Raw genomic sequence first — 19,810 nt, 5'->3', positions numbered from 1 at the left:
TGTTGAAAGGTCACATTCCCCTAGAAGAGCACATCAGAAAGCAAAATGGAGCATTGTTTATCCAGTTGCTCATTGAAAATTTTAATCTCTCTGAAATTGGAACATGAGAGATGATGTCTGATCTGTGAAATGACCTCTAATGGTGTATTGCGAAAACTTGTCACGTAGGCATTCTTCGACTGTTTCATCTGCCAAAAACTTTGCAGCCCTGCAAAACAGGAAGTGAAATAAAAGAATGATAGCAAAATGGTAAGTATGTATCTTTTTTTTATTTGAATTTTACTGGAGAAAGATGCCAGCGACTTTTGAAGAGCCTCTTCTGATAGTGTGATGCAATTATCCAAAGTCATAGGGCTCGTTTATTTTGCAGACAATCACGATCAGAGAAGCCTTCTCGTGCGACTCCCCTCCAATAATATCAGTGGAAGTCTCATAACTTGATTAGGAAAATGAGGTGATAACGAATGATGGCAGAGAGATGGACAGGTCATATCAGCTGAAATAATCTAAGCATCAAAGTCAACACCGCCCTTCAAGTTTGTTTATTAAATTTTTAGAAGATCATTAGGAAACAAGCAAGCAATGTATCCTTTGTTGCATCAATCATTGCTATTTGTATAATATCATGCTTCTCAACTTGTCTGCTTATCTTGAATGTGGCAGGAATGAGAACCAGATCCATAGGGGTTCTAGTTGAATCTTATATAAATAGCTTGTCTTAGTCCTCCAAGCAACAAGAAAGGACCTGCATTCAAACACACATAGCCACTGCTTCCTTTCATATTTTTTCCATTTAGCACCTTCTGTTTCCTCTAGTTACCAAATTTTGTCCTTGAGCCAGACACTTTAAACGTATCATATCATCAGTTACTCTGCTCCCAATCTGTCTGTGGTGCTTAGCATGATCACCATACGTGTCTTTATCTAAATTTGGCTTTGGCTTGCTCAAAGGCAACAGAAAGTAAGGCTTATGAGGTCATTGTGTTACATACTTGGATCCATATATAACATTTTCCAGCAGCAGTCCGGAAATTCAAAACATCATTTGATGATGATTTAATGGCCTTCTTTGTGACTGCAGTTGAAATGTAATTGTTGGAGTAGAACTGTGACATCTTATTGGAGATTAAATAAGACTTCATTTTGTTTTGTCTTCTTTGGGTGCATGCGACTATAATGCCGCTAAGGTCACTGTCAATTTGCAGATCAAACTTTTGTTCTCTTCATCCTTGACGTGCAACTGAATACCTAGACGTACAGCACTTCGATGGGTCATCCTGTTTCTGATGAAGCTGAAAATAAGGAAATGGACATCACCAGCTTTCCTTCCTCGCGCCGCCGGACTGAGAATGAGCCATATGTTTACAAGGTGGGATATCCCCCTAGGAAGAAGTTGGCGAGAGAGTTCGCAGACACATTGAAGGAAGCACTCTTTCCAGATGACCCTTTACGCCAATACAGGGACCAACCAAGATCAAGAAAGTTCATGCCAGGCCTAGCATACTTGTTTCCGATTTTAGACTGGGGAAGAGGCTACAACTTAGTCAAGTTCAAAGGAGACATCATTGCAGGACTCACCATTGCAAGTCTCTGTATTCCTCAGGTACAAACTCATCTCAACATAGAAAAAGAATGATCCGATTATCATCTGTCATCTAACATGAGTTTCGGCTTATCAAAAAGGACATCGGGTATGCAAAACTTGCTAATTTGGATCCACAATATGGACTCTGTAAGTTCACTAGTGCTGATTGCAGTAAAGAAACTTCAATAGCCTTCCCTTGTTGCCCCATGCACTGATTCTTGGCTATGGGTTCATTTTTCCTAAATGATGCAGACTCTAGTTTTGTGCCGCCACTGATCTATGCTGCTATGGGGAGCTCCAGAGACATTGCTATCGGACCGGTAGCAGTTGTATCTCTCCTGATGGGATCCCTGCTCCAAGATGAGGTTGATCCAGTGAAAAATAAGGAGGAATATCTACGGCTTGCTTTCACAGCAACTTTCTTTGCTGGTATTACCCAGGCAGCGCTTGGATTTCTGAGGTAACGCTAACAGTATTGGTAGCTTTATCCTTCATGTTTATCTGAGCAACGTAACTATAGCTTCTATCTTGTAACTTAACTGGTCTCATGTTTATCTTCAGAAAGAAACCAAATTCTGTAGAAATATTTAATTTCATATTCAGAAGACAGAATGGTTCTTGGTTCCTACACACTTTATAAGTATCTGAAGAGTGACTCTGTATATGTACTTAGTCATGTCACCTGACAGAAATCACGGAGGCCAACTCACAAATCCTCAACTCTCTTTTTCTCATAAGAACAGCACATCCCATAGTCCATTCATTCAACACTTTTTCTCAAAAAAAAAAAAAAAAGAAAAATCATTCATTCTACTTCTGTTTATCTTTCTTCTTGCTTTGGTGGTTCGACTTCCACTGGCACGCAGACCTCATTATTATTTGTTTTTCAAAATCAATGGTTTCCAGGTTGGGCTTCCTGATTGACTTCCTATCTCATGCTGCCATTGTTGGATTCATGGGTGGTGCAGCCATCACGATTGCCATCCAACAGCTAAAATTATTATTCGGTATAAAGAACTTTACGAAGAAAACAGACATTGTTTCTGTTATGAGGTCTGTGTGGGGTTCAGTTCATCATGGGGTAAGAAAACTATTAGCGTGCTATAGTATTCATACCAAATAGAACTCTTTTAGTTCTAATTCCTATCAATATATCTAACTAAAATGTGTTGTTTCCACAGTGGAACTGGCAGACGATACTCATAGGCACAGTCTTCTTGGCATTCCTTCTGACTGCTAAGTACATAGTAAGTGTTCAACGTAAGATTTTTATATTCTGAGCAAAAACAATGCATAAATTAAATTATTGAGAACTGAATACTGCTAACTATTAACACTTGTGTGGTTCGAATTATGAAATAAACAGGGAAAGAAGAACAAGAAGTTCTTCTGGCTGCCTGCAATTGCCCCATTGATCTCTGTTATACTGGCCACATTTTTTGTGTACATTACCCATGCGGAAAAGCACGGTGTTCAAATAGTGAGTTCCAATTCACCAAATCTTTGAGAAACTCATATCCAACTGTCATATTGTAATTTTTGAGAATGATATCCTTTTTTTGAAAGGTGAGGCACATAAAGAAGGGCATCAATCCATCATCCTTCAATAAGATATACTTCACTGGTCCATATGCTGGGAAAGGTTTTAGGATAGGCGTTGTCACTGGCATGATAGCCTTGACGGTAATAATAATACTACACCCTCTCCTAAGTTTCATGGAATTCAGTTGTGTTGCTGCGAACTAAATGCTACAAGTTTATCAGGAAGCTACAGCTATTGGAAGAACGTTTGCTGCTTTGAAGGACTATCAGTTGGATGGAAACAAAGAGATGGTTGCATTAGGAACGATGAATGTTGCTGGTTCGATGACTTCTTGTTATTGTGCAACAGGTAAACGTTGAATAATGTTCAGATCAAGCTAAAAGGGCATCAAAACTTCCTCTTTGTGAAACAAAGGACAATAGGGATCAGGCACGGACCCCTATTATCTGGGTTTATTAATAAAGGTTGGAGAAGGAACTAGACCAGACTTTCAGATCTAATCCTTCAACCCCACCTATATGGACTTGGGTTTCTGCTCTGTGTTTGAAGGATATTCCGAGCTCCAAACCTTATTCTCTACCTTATTAAAGTACAGGCTCTTAAGTGGCAAGGGTATTATAAAATTATAATGCATCAGCCTTTTTTTCACAAAAAATTATGATGCACCAACCAGGAACCCATTAACATGGATAAGAAAACCTTAGAAAGCCTACTTTTCATTGTTATGCATCCCATAGGATGGTTAAAGAAAAATTCAAATTAATGCTCAAGTCTATGTTTTTGTCATTTATGTGTTCTTGCTTCTCTTTCAGGGTCTTTCTCACGATCGGCGGTCAATTTCATGGCTGGCTGCCAAACACCTATCTCCAACGTAGTCATGTCAACAGTAGTACTCTTAACCTTGCTACTGATCACTCCGCTCTTCAAATACACTCCAAATTCCATCCTTGCATCTATCATCATTACAGCTGTGATCGGCCTCCTTGACTTCGAAGCAGCATATCTTATCTGGAAGACTGATAAATTTGACTTTGTTGCCTGCATGGGAGCATTCTTTGGTGTAGTATTCAAGTCGGTTGAGATTGGCCTCTTGATCGCTGTAAGGAGCAGTATGGCCTTTAAATGTTTGTTCTCTAGGGAACTGATATGTCCTCTATGGCTTGAAGTTTTATTTCATTAACTCTTTCTACCTGCAGGTCTCAATATCATTTGCAAAGATCCTACTCCAAGTAACAAGACCAAGAACAGCTTTACTTGGAAATCTCCCAGGTACTACAATATACAGGAACATCGAACAATACCCAGAGGCGTCGAAAGTGCCAGGAGTCCTGATTGTGAGAGTTGATTCTGCTATCTATTTTTCCAACTCCAACTATATCAGGGAGAGGTATTGTTTCTTTCAAGCCTCTTTGCTTATTTACTCTATATAAATCCTTAACTGGATTTCACTAACTCCAGAGATTGCCTTCATAGGAATTATTGTGAATGAGAAGTCCTAAAGCCAACTCCCGGTAGTTTTTACAGTGCTCGACGGCTATAGTTTCATACTTTAACGAATGGCATCTTTGAGCTGCCCTCCATGGTGGCAATTATAGAAGCAGATATCTTTTCATTCGAAACTAGATGGGTCAATGAAGTTTGATCATATGTGAACTTAGGTAGAGCAAAATATCTTAGGAAGTCAAAACATGTTTTAGGTGAAACCGAGCACAAACAAATTTTGGAAAGCAGATCATATATGCTGTAACTTGATTATTGGTACCATTTTGCTAGATTTGTAATGCCTTAAATAATATAAGTAGGACATAACCTATTCCATTTCAGAATTGGTTCTTTTAGAGACCTAAGAAGGAAAATTTCCATTCAAATCCAAATGTAATATAGGTAATCAAATTATCTAATTGTTAATGATGATAGGAGAACCATTAGGAATTCATAAAAGTTCTCCAAAATTCACAAACCCTGTTTCCCTGCATTGCTCAAAGCACAATTCGTAAAAACAATTATACCAGCCAGCATCAAAATCTTATGATAAAAAGTTTTATAGGCTGGCTATCCAAGTCTTATGATAATAATTTATCTTTTATCTTATTGCTGCATTTGTTATACTAACTTCCTAGCAATGAACCAAAAAAAAATGTCTTGGTGGTTTCTGATAAATGTGTGGTCTTATTCCACTTGTAGAATTTTGAGATGGTTAGCAGATGAAGAAGAGGAAATGGAAGCGAGAGAACTGCCTAGAATCAACTTCCTGATTGTGGAGATGTCTCGTAAGAGATCCAGCTCTATCCTTGATTCGACGTTTAGCAGTAAAATAGACATCATATGTCTTATAGGCTTACAACTTCGTTCTCTTTTCAGCGGTGACTGATATTGATACCAGTGGCATCCATGCCTTTGAAGAAATGTTGAAGAGTCTTGAAAAGCGGAAGGTTCAGGTGAAGTTTGAAATTTCCAAACTAAATCTTTTCATACAGAAAAGTTATTGTCATGCTCCGAACCCATCATCCATGTCGGCCATGCGACACAGCCGCATGCTGGTTCATGTCCTGGCTGGCTCAAATGCGAGGTTAGGCCTCACATTTATACTAATGACAATCATGAAATTTCCATTAAGTACAAGAAAACAATAACATTTTGTCCCATAAAAGTAAGCAACAACATCAACTAAATCTATATGACCAGCATTAAAAAAAAAAAAAATCAATTATGTGATTGCTACATTTGATACCGATTGAGAAAATATAATGGCACTACTCCTAGGTTAAATGAAAACTTGTCCAAGAGAATGAAGTATGTCTTATCGGTTGATCGTTGTCTCTTCCAGCTTATACTTGCCAATCCCGGGCCTGTAGTGATCGAAAAGCTTCAGACATCCAAATTCACGGAACTGATAGGCCATGATAAGATCTTTCTCACGGTTGCTGATGCAGTCATGAGTTGCGCCCCCAAGGAGATGGTTGATGTTTGAAGAAAATGAAGACTTCTTGTTCATTTGTGTACTATAACTGGGACAATGGTTGCTCTTACAAACCTGTTTCTGTAACCCCGTAGACATTTCTGTGGCTGCCCACAAATCAAGTGAGTGTCCCTCTCTTTTGGAATGAAACCTCGTGCATTCGTCCAACAAAATTTATTTTCTTCTCGATCATGGCATGTGAACTGCATCATGTTGGCAATATAAGAATGAGCTATTGCCGAATCCAAACTTCAAATCAGATTTCCCAGGTTTGAGTGGGACAAGGTAGCATTGCGTGTCGCAAATAAATATCACCCTTCTAAGGATCTTGTGGTAATTTTCACGAATGCTGACATAATTTGGACTAGAGAACATTCTAATTTTATGCCACCGTTTTCTTCAAGGAAAAAAAATTAAAGGAGTTTATTTAAATGTATACTATATCATCATTTACCCCAACTTCAATCTATTGGATACATCCCTGATGTTTGTTTTTGTTGATGGAACATGTCAATTCCGTCGAGGGTCGGGGTTGTATCTTTTACACGAAAGAAGGATTCGTCTTCCTTCACATAAATGCATCATTGGATCAGCCACTGGCCACCTTGAGATCTGTACAAGCAAATGAACGGCGGTTTGGGAATGCTTTCAGAGATGCACGGTGGGTGATCCAACGGCGATTCATGTAGAGAAAGATGAATCCTTCTTCCATGCAGAAGATAAAACCCATTCCATACTATGAAGGCTGCAATGGTTAAAATTTTTTTATTAAATGGCTACAGAGATTTTCATAAAAGATGTGGATATACGTAATCATAAAAATATGCACGCATGCATACCCAGCAATCTAGTGGATGCATCCATGTTTGTTGCGTGGATGAAACATTTCAAGTTCCTTCTTGTACTGCAAAGGCCATAATTAATATTTATGATTCTTTTATAAATAGCCATAGGGCTTTAAAGGCTCAAAAAAAAGGGGGTGCAGTTGGAAGGTCTCTTAACCCATAGGGGATGACCCCTGAGCAAGAAGTATTCCAGAGGTGTCCAAGACTAGTGAGACAAGGGGATCCTTATGAAAACTAGTTAGAGACCAGGTAATAAGGAAGCTGGGGCCAGCTAGTGTTGGGCAACAGGCCGTGCCGGGCCGACCCGGCCCAGGCCCACCGGGCCCAAGGAATAAACGGGCCGTGCCGGGCACGGCCCGTCCAGCACGGAACGCCAGCCCGGCCCGGCCCCAGGCCCGTCTATTGGCGGGCCGGGCCGGGCACGGCACGCCACGGGCCGTGCCAGGCACGGCCCGTAACGGGCGCAAACGGGCCGTGCCAGGCACGGCCCGCAACGGCTCCAGACGGGGGAGGAAAATAGCCGTTTCCAACGGCTATTTTCGAGAAAAAGACCCTTTTACCCCTCCCAACAGTCCAATAACGGCTGAATTGAGGGGTATTTTGGGAAAAAAAATTTGGGCTTCTATAAATAGCCCATTCCTCCCTCATTCTCACCACACCAAACCAACTATTCTCTCCTTCTCTACTGCTATTATTTCTCTCTTCTAAAGTGCTCTTCTAACAATTTAATTTTTAGTTTGTTCAAGTGCTACACAAGAGGAGGTTCCTGTTGAGAAGAGAAGGTCGCTTCTGTTGAGAGCACAAGAAGAAGCTCGGAATCTCGGCTCTGCCTCTGCCCTCCGACCCTCTACTCAATTCCTCCTTGCGGTTAGTTTTTATTTTTTGAATTAATCATAGATATGTCATCTTTTGAGGAAAGTCAGTTTGGCATTCCTCCTGTTTCTGAGGGAGAAGAAACTAATCCCCAACCCCATGTTCCTAGTTCCTCTAGAACTGGTGAACCGAGTGAAGATCAAACCTCTTCTCGTAAAAGGACTAGTGCTGTATGGAATGAATTTGATAGAGTTATGGTTGATGGAGTCTGGAAAACTAGATGTAAAAAATGTGCCAAACTTTATAGTTGTAGTAGTAGTGGGGGAACAGGGCATTTAAAAAGACATCAAGAGAGTCATAGGATGCATGATTCTCATGCTCAAACTCAAAGTACCCTTAATATACAAGGGGGATTACTTGTAGGTAATTTTGCATATAATCATGAAAATCAAAGAAAAGCACTTGTAAAATGGATAGTTAAGGATGAATTACCTTTTAGTTTATGTGAATCTTTTAATTTTGAAGAATATGTTCAATTAAACCTACAACCTGCTTACAAAAGAACTAGTAGGCGTACATTTAGAAGAGTAGCTATGACTAACTTTTTAGCAATGAAACAAAATTTAATTGAAACACTTTCTACTTTAAATGTAAAAATTTTATTAACTTCTGATATTTGGTCAGCATCTGTAGGTAGTAATTGTTTTATTACCATTACTGCTCATTATATTGATAATGATTGGCAATTAAATAAACGTATTCTTGCTTTTCGTGCTTTTGATTTTCCACATTCTGGGCAACAAATTTCAAATATCATTTATCAAACTGCATGTTCATATAATATTAATGATAAAATTATGTCTATTACTTTTGATAATGCATCTAATAATAATTCTGCTGTTGCATTATTAAAAGACTCATTGCATCCCATGTTAGATGGAAATTTATTACATATTAGATGTGCATGTCATATCTTAAATCTTTCTGTTCAAGCTGGCATGGGCATGATTCAAGATGTGATTTCAAAAATTACAAATGCAGTTTCTTTTATTTATGCTTCAAGATCAAGACTTCAAAGAATTTAAGGAATTATGCATAAATCATGGTAAACGTTTTAAAAAATTTAAACTTGATGTAATTACTCGTTGGAACTCCACATATAGCATGATACATGATGCATACCCATATAAGAACTTATTAAGTGCATATATTAATGATCGTGGATTAGGCTTTACATTGTCTGAAACTGATTGGAATAAAGGAAAAATTTTGGAAGATTTTTTGCTTAGTTTTTATAATGCTACCAATGTTCTTTCTGGTATTTATTATCCAACTTCATGTTCATTTTTACAACAAGCATATATAATTAGTCAAAAATTTGCAGAACATAGATATGATGATGTTTTAATGCCTATTATTGACCTAATGGAATCTAAATGGAATGAGTATTGGGATAAGATATGTCCTATGCATAACTTAGCTGCTGTATTTGATCCTAGAGTTAAATTAAATGGCGTGCTAATTTTACTTGATGCATACTCTGAAAATATGAATCAAGATTCTGAATCTGCTAAAGATGAGGTAAAACAACTTCTTTATGATATTTATGCTATATATGATGAAAAAATTCATGGATCTAGAACACAAATACAAACCTCTATTTCTTCTTCTAGTAGTTCTCGTTCGTCATCTATTTTTTCATTCATTGCACAGAGAAGACACACACATGCTTCAAGTTCCTCTTCATCTTCTTCATCTTTAAGTAGTGAACTAGAATTTTATTTACGAAATGATCTTCATTCTGCATATGATGAAAATCAAATAGAGAATCTAGATGTATTATCTTGGTGGAAGAGTGTTAGAAATCAATATCCTGTTATGTCTGCAATTGCACGCGATATTTTAGCTGTGCCGATGTCCACGGTAGCATCGGAATCCGCTTTTAGTGCAGGTCGGCGTGTTCTTGACGAAAAGAGAAGTAGGATGACGGGCGAAACGGTGGAGATGCTTCTCTGCTTCAAAGATTGGTTGGATGCTGAGGCAAGACTTCAAGATAAAGGTGGACATAATACAACATCCTCTGATGATGATGATACAAACACTACTGAAGACTGAAGACTGAAGACTGAAGAGTGAATACTGATTCACTGAATCACTGATGATTAGTAAGATTTCTTAATTTTTTATAATTGTACATTTTTATTGTATTCTGGAGGTCAGACCAAGGTCCAAACCTCGGCCCTTTCTTATTGTATTCTGGAGGTCAGACCAAGGTCCAAACCTCCCTTCATGTACCATTTTGATTTAAATTAATAAACTGGTAGGGGTCTATGCCAAACCCCCCACCAATGGTGGCTTTATATTCATAAATCCTTAGTTTTCAATATTTATTAATTTATTAAAAAAATTTATGAAGCATTAATTTTTATCGGGCCGGGCCGGGCCCAGGCCCGGACCGTGCCAGGCCCGCAGGCCGTGCCGTGCTTGGCCCGCGGGCCGTGCCGGCCCAGGCCCGAAGCCGGCCGTGCCAGGCTCGGCCCGCGGGCCAGTACCCTGTGACCCAGCACAGCCCTCTCAAATGGGCCGTGCCAGGCACGGCCCGGCACTGTAGCGGGCGGGCCGTGCCAGGCACGGCCTGCTTCGTGCTGGGCCGTGCCGGGCCGTGGGCGGCCCGGCCCAGTGCCCAACTCTAGGGCCAGCAGTAACAATTACAGCAGCTATTAAAACATTTCTCAAGACAAAAAAAGCCATCGAATCTCTAAGCCAACGCGTCGTTTATTGCTGTCAATTTTACATGAAATGTAATGATCGAATTCAAATGAAAGAAATGTAATGAAACTAGGAACAAGAACCAATTACGGTTAGCCAAGAATGTTTTTTTTTTTTGTCCTTCATCATGCTTCTCGAGATCCAACCTTTGCTCTCTCCCGATGATCCGACCGTCTCCTCAGTTCATGGAGTTGGGCCTCCCATGTCTCTCTGAAGAACTCCAACCGCGCCTCCTTCATTGTCTTGCTCTTTCTCAACTCGTTGTCATACTTGTTACGCAAAGCGGGGTTCGACAGTGTCTCGTAAGCTCGGTGTAGCTCGATGAACATCCTCGTGGACGACTCCTTCTTCCCAGGAGGGCAGGCGTCAGGGTGGTACCTCAAAGCCATGCTTCTGTAAGCCTTCTTTATCTCTTCAGCACCCACGCTTTCGGACTCCAGGGAGAGTACTTTGTAGAAGTTGGTCTTAAGCCCCATGTCGAAGTTGCTAGCTCTACAAGCTAACGTGTTAAGCTTGGTCCTTCTTGGAAGAGCACAGCCATAAGAGCTAAAGCTGAGGGTAACACCAGTACCCATTGTTTTTAAAAGCTTAACTTTGGTCTAAGATAGACTTAGGGATGAAGCTATGGAAGGGAACGTTGAGGAGAACTCCATATATATACAGGAAATGGAGGGAGGTAAGGAATGAAGAGGAGAATATAGCCATATAGGTGACAAATAGCCGTTGTGAGACGCGTTTTTGGGTGGAAACCTCGAGGTTGGTTGAAGAGGCCGGAATATTTTTTTTTTCACGGGTTTGAAAATTTCCTTGGTATTTTTTTAAAATTTGGATCGGTCATAGATTCTAACGTTTGAACAGAACATGACAAAGGATCGCTTGGGTTGCATTGACCTTATAAAGATTTTAATCAGGCAAGACGGCCACCATGCTGACTCTCGGTTGGAAAAAACTTGGAAGCTTCAAGCTTGTGCTAGGTAACAGTTTTAGCCATATGGATGCAAAAGGAGAATCTAATGGAAGGTTATACCTGATGCACCGAGGGCCGCCAACACTGAAACCTGCACACCTTTATTAGTGGTGTGCTTGAGGTAATTGGGCAGTTCGATTTGAAATTAATTTGAGTTTCAAATTTGAAACAAAAGGCGAGCTATTTTTATTAGCTTGATAACTATTACTAATTAAGCTAAAATCAGTTGGAGCTTGAGCTTGACTCAATCTTAATTCTAACGTCAACTGAGACCGGTTCAAGCTTGAGCTCACTTCATGCATGATTTAGTGACTAATTATATGTTAACTGAATTAAAATCAGCCATTCGATTAGATCCAATACTTGATATTAAGGGAATATTTATAAATTAATAACAAAATTAATGATACTTTTTTTTTCTTTTTGAGAGGTAATACGGGAGAAGTAGGGCACTTCCCCTTGTTTTATTAATTATTTAGAGTAAATTATAAAAACTTCCTTAAGATTTGCATTTATTATACTTACATCCAATGGTTTATAAAACCTACACTTACACTTCGTTAAATTAACAGTGTTAGTGAATCTGTTTACCTCATGTGAAAAATTAAATTATCCCTGAGTGATGAGTGAATTACAAAAACCCTCTAAGATTAAGGGTAAATTATACTTACATCTAATAATTTGAAAAACCAATGCATATCCCTCTGAGGTTTATTTTTATCCAACACTTCAACCTATAACTTAATAGAATATTAGCTAAATTGATAACTTAAATAGAACCTAAATGCTATATCAGAAAAATTTAGAATACAACAAAACTAGCCTTAAGTAATATAACATCCACCGAGGTGGAGAACAACCGTATGGTGTCATGCATCTAGAGTTTGATCATGATGAATCATCAGGAAAAAGCTATGTGCCAAAGAAAAAGTAATCTAGATTTCTCAGGCTAATGGATGTCTCTTAAATTTTCTACTATACGGAACTACTATCAAGAGTTTTGTCACTTGAGCCAGCCTGTTCATGATCCTGATACATTTTCTAAAAATAAGAGTTCTCGTGTACGTACTTATTTGGATCATTTTGTTGATATGCTACTAGAGCTATTATAATTTTATATATAGATATAGGAATCTCCATCCACAGTAACAATATTAAGAAATCATATCTACAATATTGGACAAGTAGAACTAAGAATCAACTAATGATTCACCAGCATCTCCGATCTCTGTGATATAGTGGGCGGAAAAGCGAGAACAAAAGCTGATCAGGACAGATGCTCATTGTCGGACGCTAGTCTGAAATTAAGGATGCTCGTCGTCGGATGCTGGTTGGAAAGAAAGCTTAGCGTCGGTCACTCGTTAGGAAGAAACGCTCATAGTGGGGTGGCGAAGCAAGAAAGAAACTCTAACCACTTAATCTCGAAGAGAAGAAGACTCTTAGAGATGAAGACTTCAAAGAAATCGGAGAGTCAGAAAAGTAAAAAAAAGAGTCTTATTTTCTTATAGCGGTAATTTTAACTTTTTATGATAAATAAATGGTTTTACTAATGTTGTCAATTTAATTGGGTGTAACTGTAGGTTTTACAAGATGTTAGATATAAATATAATAAACATAGACCTTAGGAGGATTTTTGTAACATTATTTTAGTTATTTTAAATTTTTTTCTGACGTGGCATTTGGGTCTTTTTGATTAACGTTCTATTAAGTTATGGGTTAAAGCATTGAATTAGAAAATAGGAGGGGGAGATCTCATATTAATATTTGTAATTTACTCAGTAATTTAATAATTACTTAGTACATGATAAGTGAGTTCGTAAGCATATCGCCTAGCGAGGACCGGTGGATATAGAGCTAGGTATACTAGTTTGAAAACATCAAGGTCTCTAGATGGCATATTAGTTTCTGCCCAACGTCGTCCCACCTACCTTAGAAAAGGCAATGCATGGTCGAGTCTTTCAATTGTCCAATCCCTTCAAACATGTCTCTTTATGCCCTCTTTCTGGGTCTACCCAACCACTGTTCTTCTTTCCGACTACTTCCTAAAAGGAAGCAAATTCAACGTGGCTAAATTAATCGGGTCATGGACTCATGCATGCATCGGGCTACTGATGAAATGCATGGCCCCTCCTTGATGAGAGTGCGTGCATGGGCTCTTCTAGTTGTCCTTTGCTAAGAATTTTAGACAGGGTCAGGAGCTCGCCTTGGACAGCATGCATGATTCATTGGGTTACTAAAATTTTTCGACCAATTGTCCCTTGCCACTGTTCTCTCATTGATCGGTTGTCAGCAAGATGGAACAGGTGAGGAAATTGCAGACGGAGCAGTGTGTCCTTTGCCCGGGCATCTTGTAAGAAAGATATATACTTATTGACTGTGAAGACCCATACGGGCATATGTTTAATCCCATATCAGTAATCCACTAGATAGATCTTAGATACTTCTATAGGATCAAGAAATCCAAATAATATCTTCTGGCTAGCTATTTTGGATGAGGTCTTGAATTATTATAAATGATATCAGAGCGGACCCAACTCATAACCTAAGTAAATTAGGGAACACTGCAACACAGATCCATTAATATTGACCATGGGTCGATCGTGTTGCTTGTGATAAGATTTGAATGAATTTGACCCCTTAGCCTGACGAGGACGTTAGGGCTTAATCGGAGGGAAAACTTTCCTTTTTAAAGTGACAAAGTAGTTTTCCTTCTTTACCATGACGGTTAAGAAAGGAGGTTTCCTGGAGTAATAAATCTTTTGAATCAAGTTCCTCCATGGTTTATCCTGCTCCGAATAATACTTCCATCACCATTTGAGTGAGAGAGATTGATTTAGAATGCTAAGATTGGAGATCCCTAACCCAAGAAGCTCTTTTGGACGACATAATTGCTTCCAGTTAGCAAGATACTTAACTTTGGGGCAGGGTGCATGCCTGGTATCCCCCTAAGAATCTCTACATACTCTTGATTTTTTGCATGACGGCTGCTGGGATTTGCAACACAGTCATCCGGTAGATCCGAATAGCTCTTAGAGAGGCCCATCACGACCCTTTTTTTATTATTCTTTTGCAATATCAGAGGCCCATCACGACCCCTTTTTTTTCCCATGTAGACCGGCTACCATGCTATTGGGCCTAACAGACATGAAAATCGATCCAATGGGCCAAACAGCCCACTTGCATCTTGGATACTTTCCAGCTAACCTGGTGGGAAACAAAGGTGGATGGGTGTGGCTTCTATCAGGCCACACATGTCTAAAGAGAGGTGAACAGTACTGCTAATTGGGTTGTCTTCTTTGCAGCTTACTATGCATGATCCTTTGTACACTTTTTTTTTTAATTTTGTTAGCTGCATACATCCGTTGTGTATGAGCCGCTATTGTATTATAAAAAAAAAAAAAAACTACTTTCCAGGCCATTGTAACAAAAAAAAAAAAAAAAAAAAAAACGATCTACTTCGAGAACGAACATGCCTGATAAAAACAGTAAGTTAGAGGCCAAGACACCATCCACGTGTTAGGCAGGCAGCGCAAGAAATGGATGGAGAGCTTCTTCCCATTGGTCAGCAATCTATCCTCCTTGGCCTCTTAGATTTCCCCGGGATTTTGCGGCTTCCTCATCCCACTTCCTAAACCACACGACAATATAACAACTACACCAACCACTAGCTGGAGAGAGAGCTCAGGGCCTCCCAACCAAAACAACACACACTCCAGTCTTGAAACAAATCAACCCACTCTAAGAGTGTGTTACTAATACAACAAGAGCAATGGCAATGGCTTCCACTTCTGCTGTAGTTGTCCAGGGCCTATCCACTCCCTTCCTCTCTGGCTCAAGGGCTCGCCGGACTCTTCTAAATGCTGCCGTCGGTGCCAAGTCTGCCGTCGCCGGTGCATCCCGGAGGTTGCTTGTCGTCGCCGCCGCTGCGCCTAAGAAGTCGTGGATCCCCGCCGTCAGGGGCGGTGGCAACTTGATCGACCCCGAGTGGCTTGATGGCTCGTAAGTCTTCTATCTCTGTGTCTATGCTTCCAATTGGCATCCAATCTTAAGAAACAGATATCGATCACATACTCCATGGAGGATACATATCTGGAAATCTGTTTAAATTTCAACACATATGCATTGTCTATTTTTTTTTCTGCGAAAAAATAGATAGGAAATCAATTTTTGGCTTTCCTTAATCACTATTCAAATGGCTATATCTATCAAATTAAGAAATTTTTTTTAAAAAAAAAATATTTGATAATTTACTCCATTTCTAGTTTCATCTGTAGCTTTTCCTTTTCTGGAAAACAGAGAGAAATGAGAAAAAAATTCAAAAATGGAGAAAAAGCATGCAGTTTGCAGTCTACCGTTAGTGCCTTGCATCCTTTGATCTGTATCTAAAAATTTTTTTAGGACAAAAATGTATCTTTTTTTTTCTTTTTATACCTAAACTTCTAATTTGGTAGCGACCAAACTAGATCTAAGACCAATCTACAAAATATCCATCCTAAAACCAAGCTAACCAAACAATGAACTCGGCCATACCATAGGAATCTGGGTTGGGTTGAGCGACATAGATTCAAGGGAGGTTTAAATTGGTTTGAACTTGAAGATCTACATTGAAATATCAGAGCAAGTCTGCGATGGGATGGGTGCTAGCAACCAACCAGAAAGAAGAATTCCAATTTGGAGTCAAATTCTGTCAAGTTGGCCAACCTTTTAGTGCAAACCTGACAACCTGAACTCAAATTAGATCAAGATTTTCTAACCCAAACTTGACCAGGTTGGTTTGGGTCTAATTCACCCCGGAATGACAAACACAGCGTTTCTTCTTTCTTTTGACTTGGAGTCAAAACTAGAACATAAATGCATGAATGGGCCTGGCAGGCTCCCGGGTGACTATGGGTTTGACCCGCTGGGGCTGGGGAAGGACCCGGCGTTCCTCAAGTGGTACCGTGAGGCGGAGCTGATCCACGGGCGGTGGGCCATGGCCGCCGTGGTCGGCATCTTCGTGGGCCAGGCCTGGAGCGGCGTCCCCTGGTTCGAGGCCGGCGCCGACCCCAGCGCCATCGCCCCCTTCTCCTTCGGCTCCCTCCTCGGCACCCAGCTTCTCCTCATGGGCTGGGTCGAGTCGAAGCGCTGGGTCGACTTCTTCAACCCCGAGTCCCAGTCCGTCGAGTGGGCCACCCCCTGGTCCCGCACCGCCGAGAACTTCGCCAACGCCACCGGCGAACAGGGCTACCCCGGCGGCAAGTTCTTCGACCCCTTGTGCTTCGCAGGCACCATCAAGGACGGCGTCTACATCCCCGATGCCGAGAAGCTCGAGAGGCTCAAGGTGGCAGAGATCAAGCATGCAAGGATTGCCATGCTGGCCATGCTCATCTTCTACTTTGAGGCTGCCCAGGGGAAGACCCCTCTTGGTGCTCTGGGCTTGGGCTTGTAAGCTACATTTTTTTTCTGATTTTTCTTCTCTTTTATTTCCTCCTTTTCATCTGTTTCATTAGGCCTTGCCTGTCTTCTTGGTGTCTATCAATCTACTATCTGGTTGCAAACAACGTAGTAGAATACTGGAATTAATTGGATGTCTGGTTTGGCTCTCTGTACGTAGAATGCTGTGCTAATGGTTATCAAGATATATAGGCATATATGCAGGCCCAGCCACAATTCACAGTGGTGTGGCAGAGCTTAAACTTGGCTTGGCTTCGCTCAAACTGGCTTGGGGCTGTTTCTTTAGACAGTTTTGGGCGAGATTGGTAAGAGATATGTTGATGAGTTGCAGATATGCGGTCTACTAACTAATTTTCTCGGTCTTTCTTCAAAATGGGTTGTCTGTTTTTCAGATTAGGTTGAATGCAGATTCTTATGATTTAGGCCACACCCATGATAATAAATGAGTCAAATCTTTTTTACGAAGCTGATATAATTGGAAACGAGTCAAATGTGTGTCAAGAGCCACAAAGAATTATACTATATGTCAAGATACGTAGTCTCGGTATCGGGCTTCGTATTGGTACCACCTTATCATTTATATCGGTACATTCGGCACAAAATCGGTTCGGTGTACTGAATGTTAGTATATCTTTTGCACTGTGTACTGGTACCAAACTAGTCCAGTACAATTGGGTATGATATGGTGTACCATGCTATATGTAACAAAGGCAATATAAAGATAAATAGATTGGTCATAACAAGTGTTTTAAGATTGCCGTGGACTTTAAGTTTATTTTGAGCTTTTCCATTAAAATGCAGAATTAAATACTTATCTCCAATGCCGATGTGGTGATTTCAATAAACTGCGTAGGTACATGCACCAAGTATCAAGTTGGCCCATGCAGAATCAAGGTATCTTCCAACCAACATCAATGCGGGTCTAATTAGAAATATATTCATAGATATCTTAAATAAATACTAGGTACGTCGCATCTGCCATTATCTTATTGGATCCGTACTTTAGTGACAAGGATTAGTACACGCATGCAAGATAATCATATAAAAGCATTGCGGCTCGGTTTCTCCACGATAGAAGAACATGCAGGAGATTCCAAGAACTATAGCCTTTCATTAGTTCATAGAGAAAACGGATGAGAATGACGTAGAGCTTGTAGAAAGATTAGTACACAAAGGCCCGATAGTTAATGCCTTGTTTGTCATGAAGTCTTCTCTAAGGAGAGTGGATTTTTAGCTTCCATTAACACACAAAAAAAAAGCTCGAGTGGTTTCCAGTCCAGTTTAGATCAGAAAACATCCCTCTGGAAAGCATGATTACATGAACTTGGAGCAGCATATGAAATATATAGAGTTGTTAGCATAAGTCTGTACTCTACTTGCAATCTTCAATTCCTCGAAACATGTGCAAACCTTCATTCATATCCAGCTCCATATGCTTTCACCATTTATGAAACAACAACCTGCACCGAAACGGTTACATTGGAATTTGCTTATGGAGCACTTGAGCCTATGGACAGCTCGCTAAACCTCCTTGCAAGGATGGTGCAAACATAGCTCCCCAAGAGGAATATAGGAAGTATATATAGCACAAGGAAAGGCATCCATGTCTAAGATCAAATGACAGTTTCGATTGGTTCAAAGTTCACCCTATAAGGCTCCATCAGCCGACCTTCTTATGAAGAAGTCCACCTGTGCAAGCTTGTCATCAGGGGTTACTCTCAAGAATGTGAAAACAGAAGAATCCAAGCACTTCAGGCCGGCAGTCAGCTCAAAGACTTTGTTTGTTCCCAGACTCATTCCCTCTTCAGCAATTACAAGGGGGCAAACGTGGCTCGATCAAAACCTGCACCTCTTCAGGCTTGCATTGTCTCCACTCAAGTCAGTCTCAGTGGTTCATCAATCTATTCCAAGAAGAAAAGCCCATCTGGCATCATCTGGACCACAATGAACTCAAAACAACTCTGGTGGAGCCCGTGTTGATGATTTGAGACTCCACCTTGATTAATTTATTTGTCATGCTTGCATTTGTTCCTGGTGATAGTTTTACATTCTACGCATACGTTAACACAATCTGTTTTAACTCTGTTTTAACAAAAAAAATATCCTTGCTTATGCTTTTTTTTCATGGGAAAATTTCTAAACTTTGGCTTTTGTTGCGTTTGCTACTAGAATTCCTTGATTCAAAATTGTATGAAAAATCCACTGCAACAATGGATATTAGTCTTTGATTGCTTTATTTTGCAGAGAAATGTGGATTTATATGATAAATCGAACATGCAAAAGATTATTGCACTGACAGAATGATATGTTGACAACAAAGAAAATTATTATCCTATTAATACTTCTCTGGTTTTTTATCATTTGTATAAAATCAACAAATATCTAGACTCTCGGAAAACTGAGTAAATCCGTCAGTATTGTTCTACGTGGTCCAGCCAATTGGCACACCCCTCCAGAATGCACTACATACTTCACCTGACAAGCACTGCTTGTGTTACATGAGACACGCAGGTGACAGTGAAGGCTTAACCACTGTTAGGACCGTAGGTGCTGCCATCTCACTAAAACCTGTAGGTGATGGTGAATGCTTAACTATGGCCTTTAAACCGACCATCCTAAGTGCCCCTCTGACGTTCGATTGCGACTTGGCCCACACCGGCCTCCACCGCGGGCGAGCCTTGCTGACTTGGCCACCGGCCTCCGCCAACACAAGCCTATAAGCTTAGATAATGGATGACAGCATGTTCGCATTCAAAAAAAAAAAATGGACCACAGTATGTTCATGGCACAAAATTGCAAACAAGAGGAGTCCCACATCCACCCACTTTTCATTTTCCTTTGATTAGATGCTTAGGATGGTTGTCTTTATAGCACATCTGAGGTGAGTAGCTAATCA

The 19,810-nt window shown here is 40.2% G+C and overlaps 3 protein-coding genes across 7 annotated transcripts; 2 read left to right on the top strand and 1 right to left on the bottom strand.

Moving 5' to 3' along the window:
• The first annotated feature begins 616 nt into the window (after nt 1–616).
• On the top strand, nt 617–10,115 carry LOC103707884 (sulfate transporter 1.3-like). Of its 5 annotated transcripts, none has more exons than XR_015973486.2 (15): nt 617–961; nt 1,206–1,603; nt 1,684–1,732; nt 1,838–2,045; nt 2,492–2,666; nt 2,767–2,832; nt 2,952–3,065; nt 3,152–3,268; nt 3,350–3,476; nt 3,941–4,227; nt 4,325–4,515; nt 5,313–5,398; nt 5,490–5,697; nt 5,956–6,209; nt 7,669–10,115. XR_015973486.2 is itself a non-coding variant. In XM_088711380.2 (14 exons), the coding sequence occupies exons 2-14, from the start codon at nt 1,268–1,270 to the stop codon at nt 5,981–5,983; spliced, it is 1,992 nt and encodes a 663-aa protein (XP_088567506.1). In that variant the 5' UTR covers nt 617–961; nt 1,206–1,267; the 3' UTR covers nt 5,984–6,260. The 5 variants fall into 5 exon arrangements, 2 of the variants coding, with proteins under 2 accessions (XP_088567506.1, XP_008790803.3); XR_015973487.2 differs by having other exon boundaries at nt 617–1,088; XR_015973488.2 differs by having other exon boundaries at nt 626–961; nt 5,490–5,566.
• A 524-nt stretch (nt 10,116–10,639) lies between these two features.
• LOC103707969 (chaperone protein dnaJ 20, chloroplastic-like) lies at nt 10,640–11,089 on the bottom strand. Its single transcript, XM_008792708.3, has one exon. It carries the CDS (start codon nt 11,087–11,089, stop codon nt 10,640–10,642), a length of 450 nt encoding a protein of 149 aa, XP_008790930.3.
• A 3,997-nt stretch (nt 11,090–15,086) lies between these two features.
• On the top strand, nt 15,087–17,021 carry LOC103707885 (chlorophyll a-b binding protein CP24 10A, chloroplastic-like). Its single transcript, XM_008792582.4, has 2 exons — nt 15,087–15,480; nt 16,354–17,021. Exons 1-2 carry the CDS (start codon nt 15,251–15,253, stop codon nt 16,907–16,909), a joined length of 786 nt encoding a protein of 261 aa, XP_008790804.1. The 5' UTR covers nt 15,087–15,250; the 3' UTR covers nt 16,910–17,021.
• The last annotated feature ends 2,789 nt before the right edge of the window (nt 17,022–19,810 follow it).

This window comes from Phoenix dactylifera, chromosome 15 (genome assembly GCF_051530095.1).
Source record: "Phoenix dactylifera cultivar Ajwa chromosome 15, Ajwa_hap1_PhDact_Kaust_v1.1, whole genome shotgun sequence".
Classification (NCBI taxonomy): Eukaryota; Viridiplantae; Streptophyta; class Magnoliopsida; order Arecales; family Arecaceae; genus Phoenix; species Phoenix dactylifera.
The sequence above is the reverse complement of the archived record's forward strand: the minus strand, read 5'-3'. Positions and strand labels throughout refer to the sequence as shown.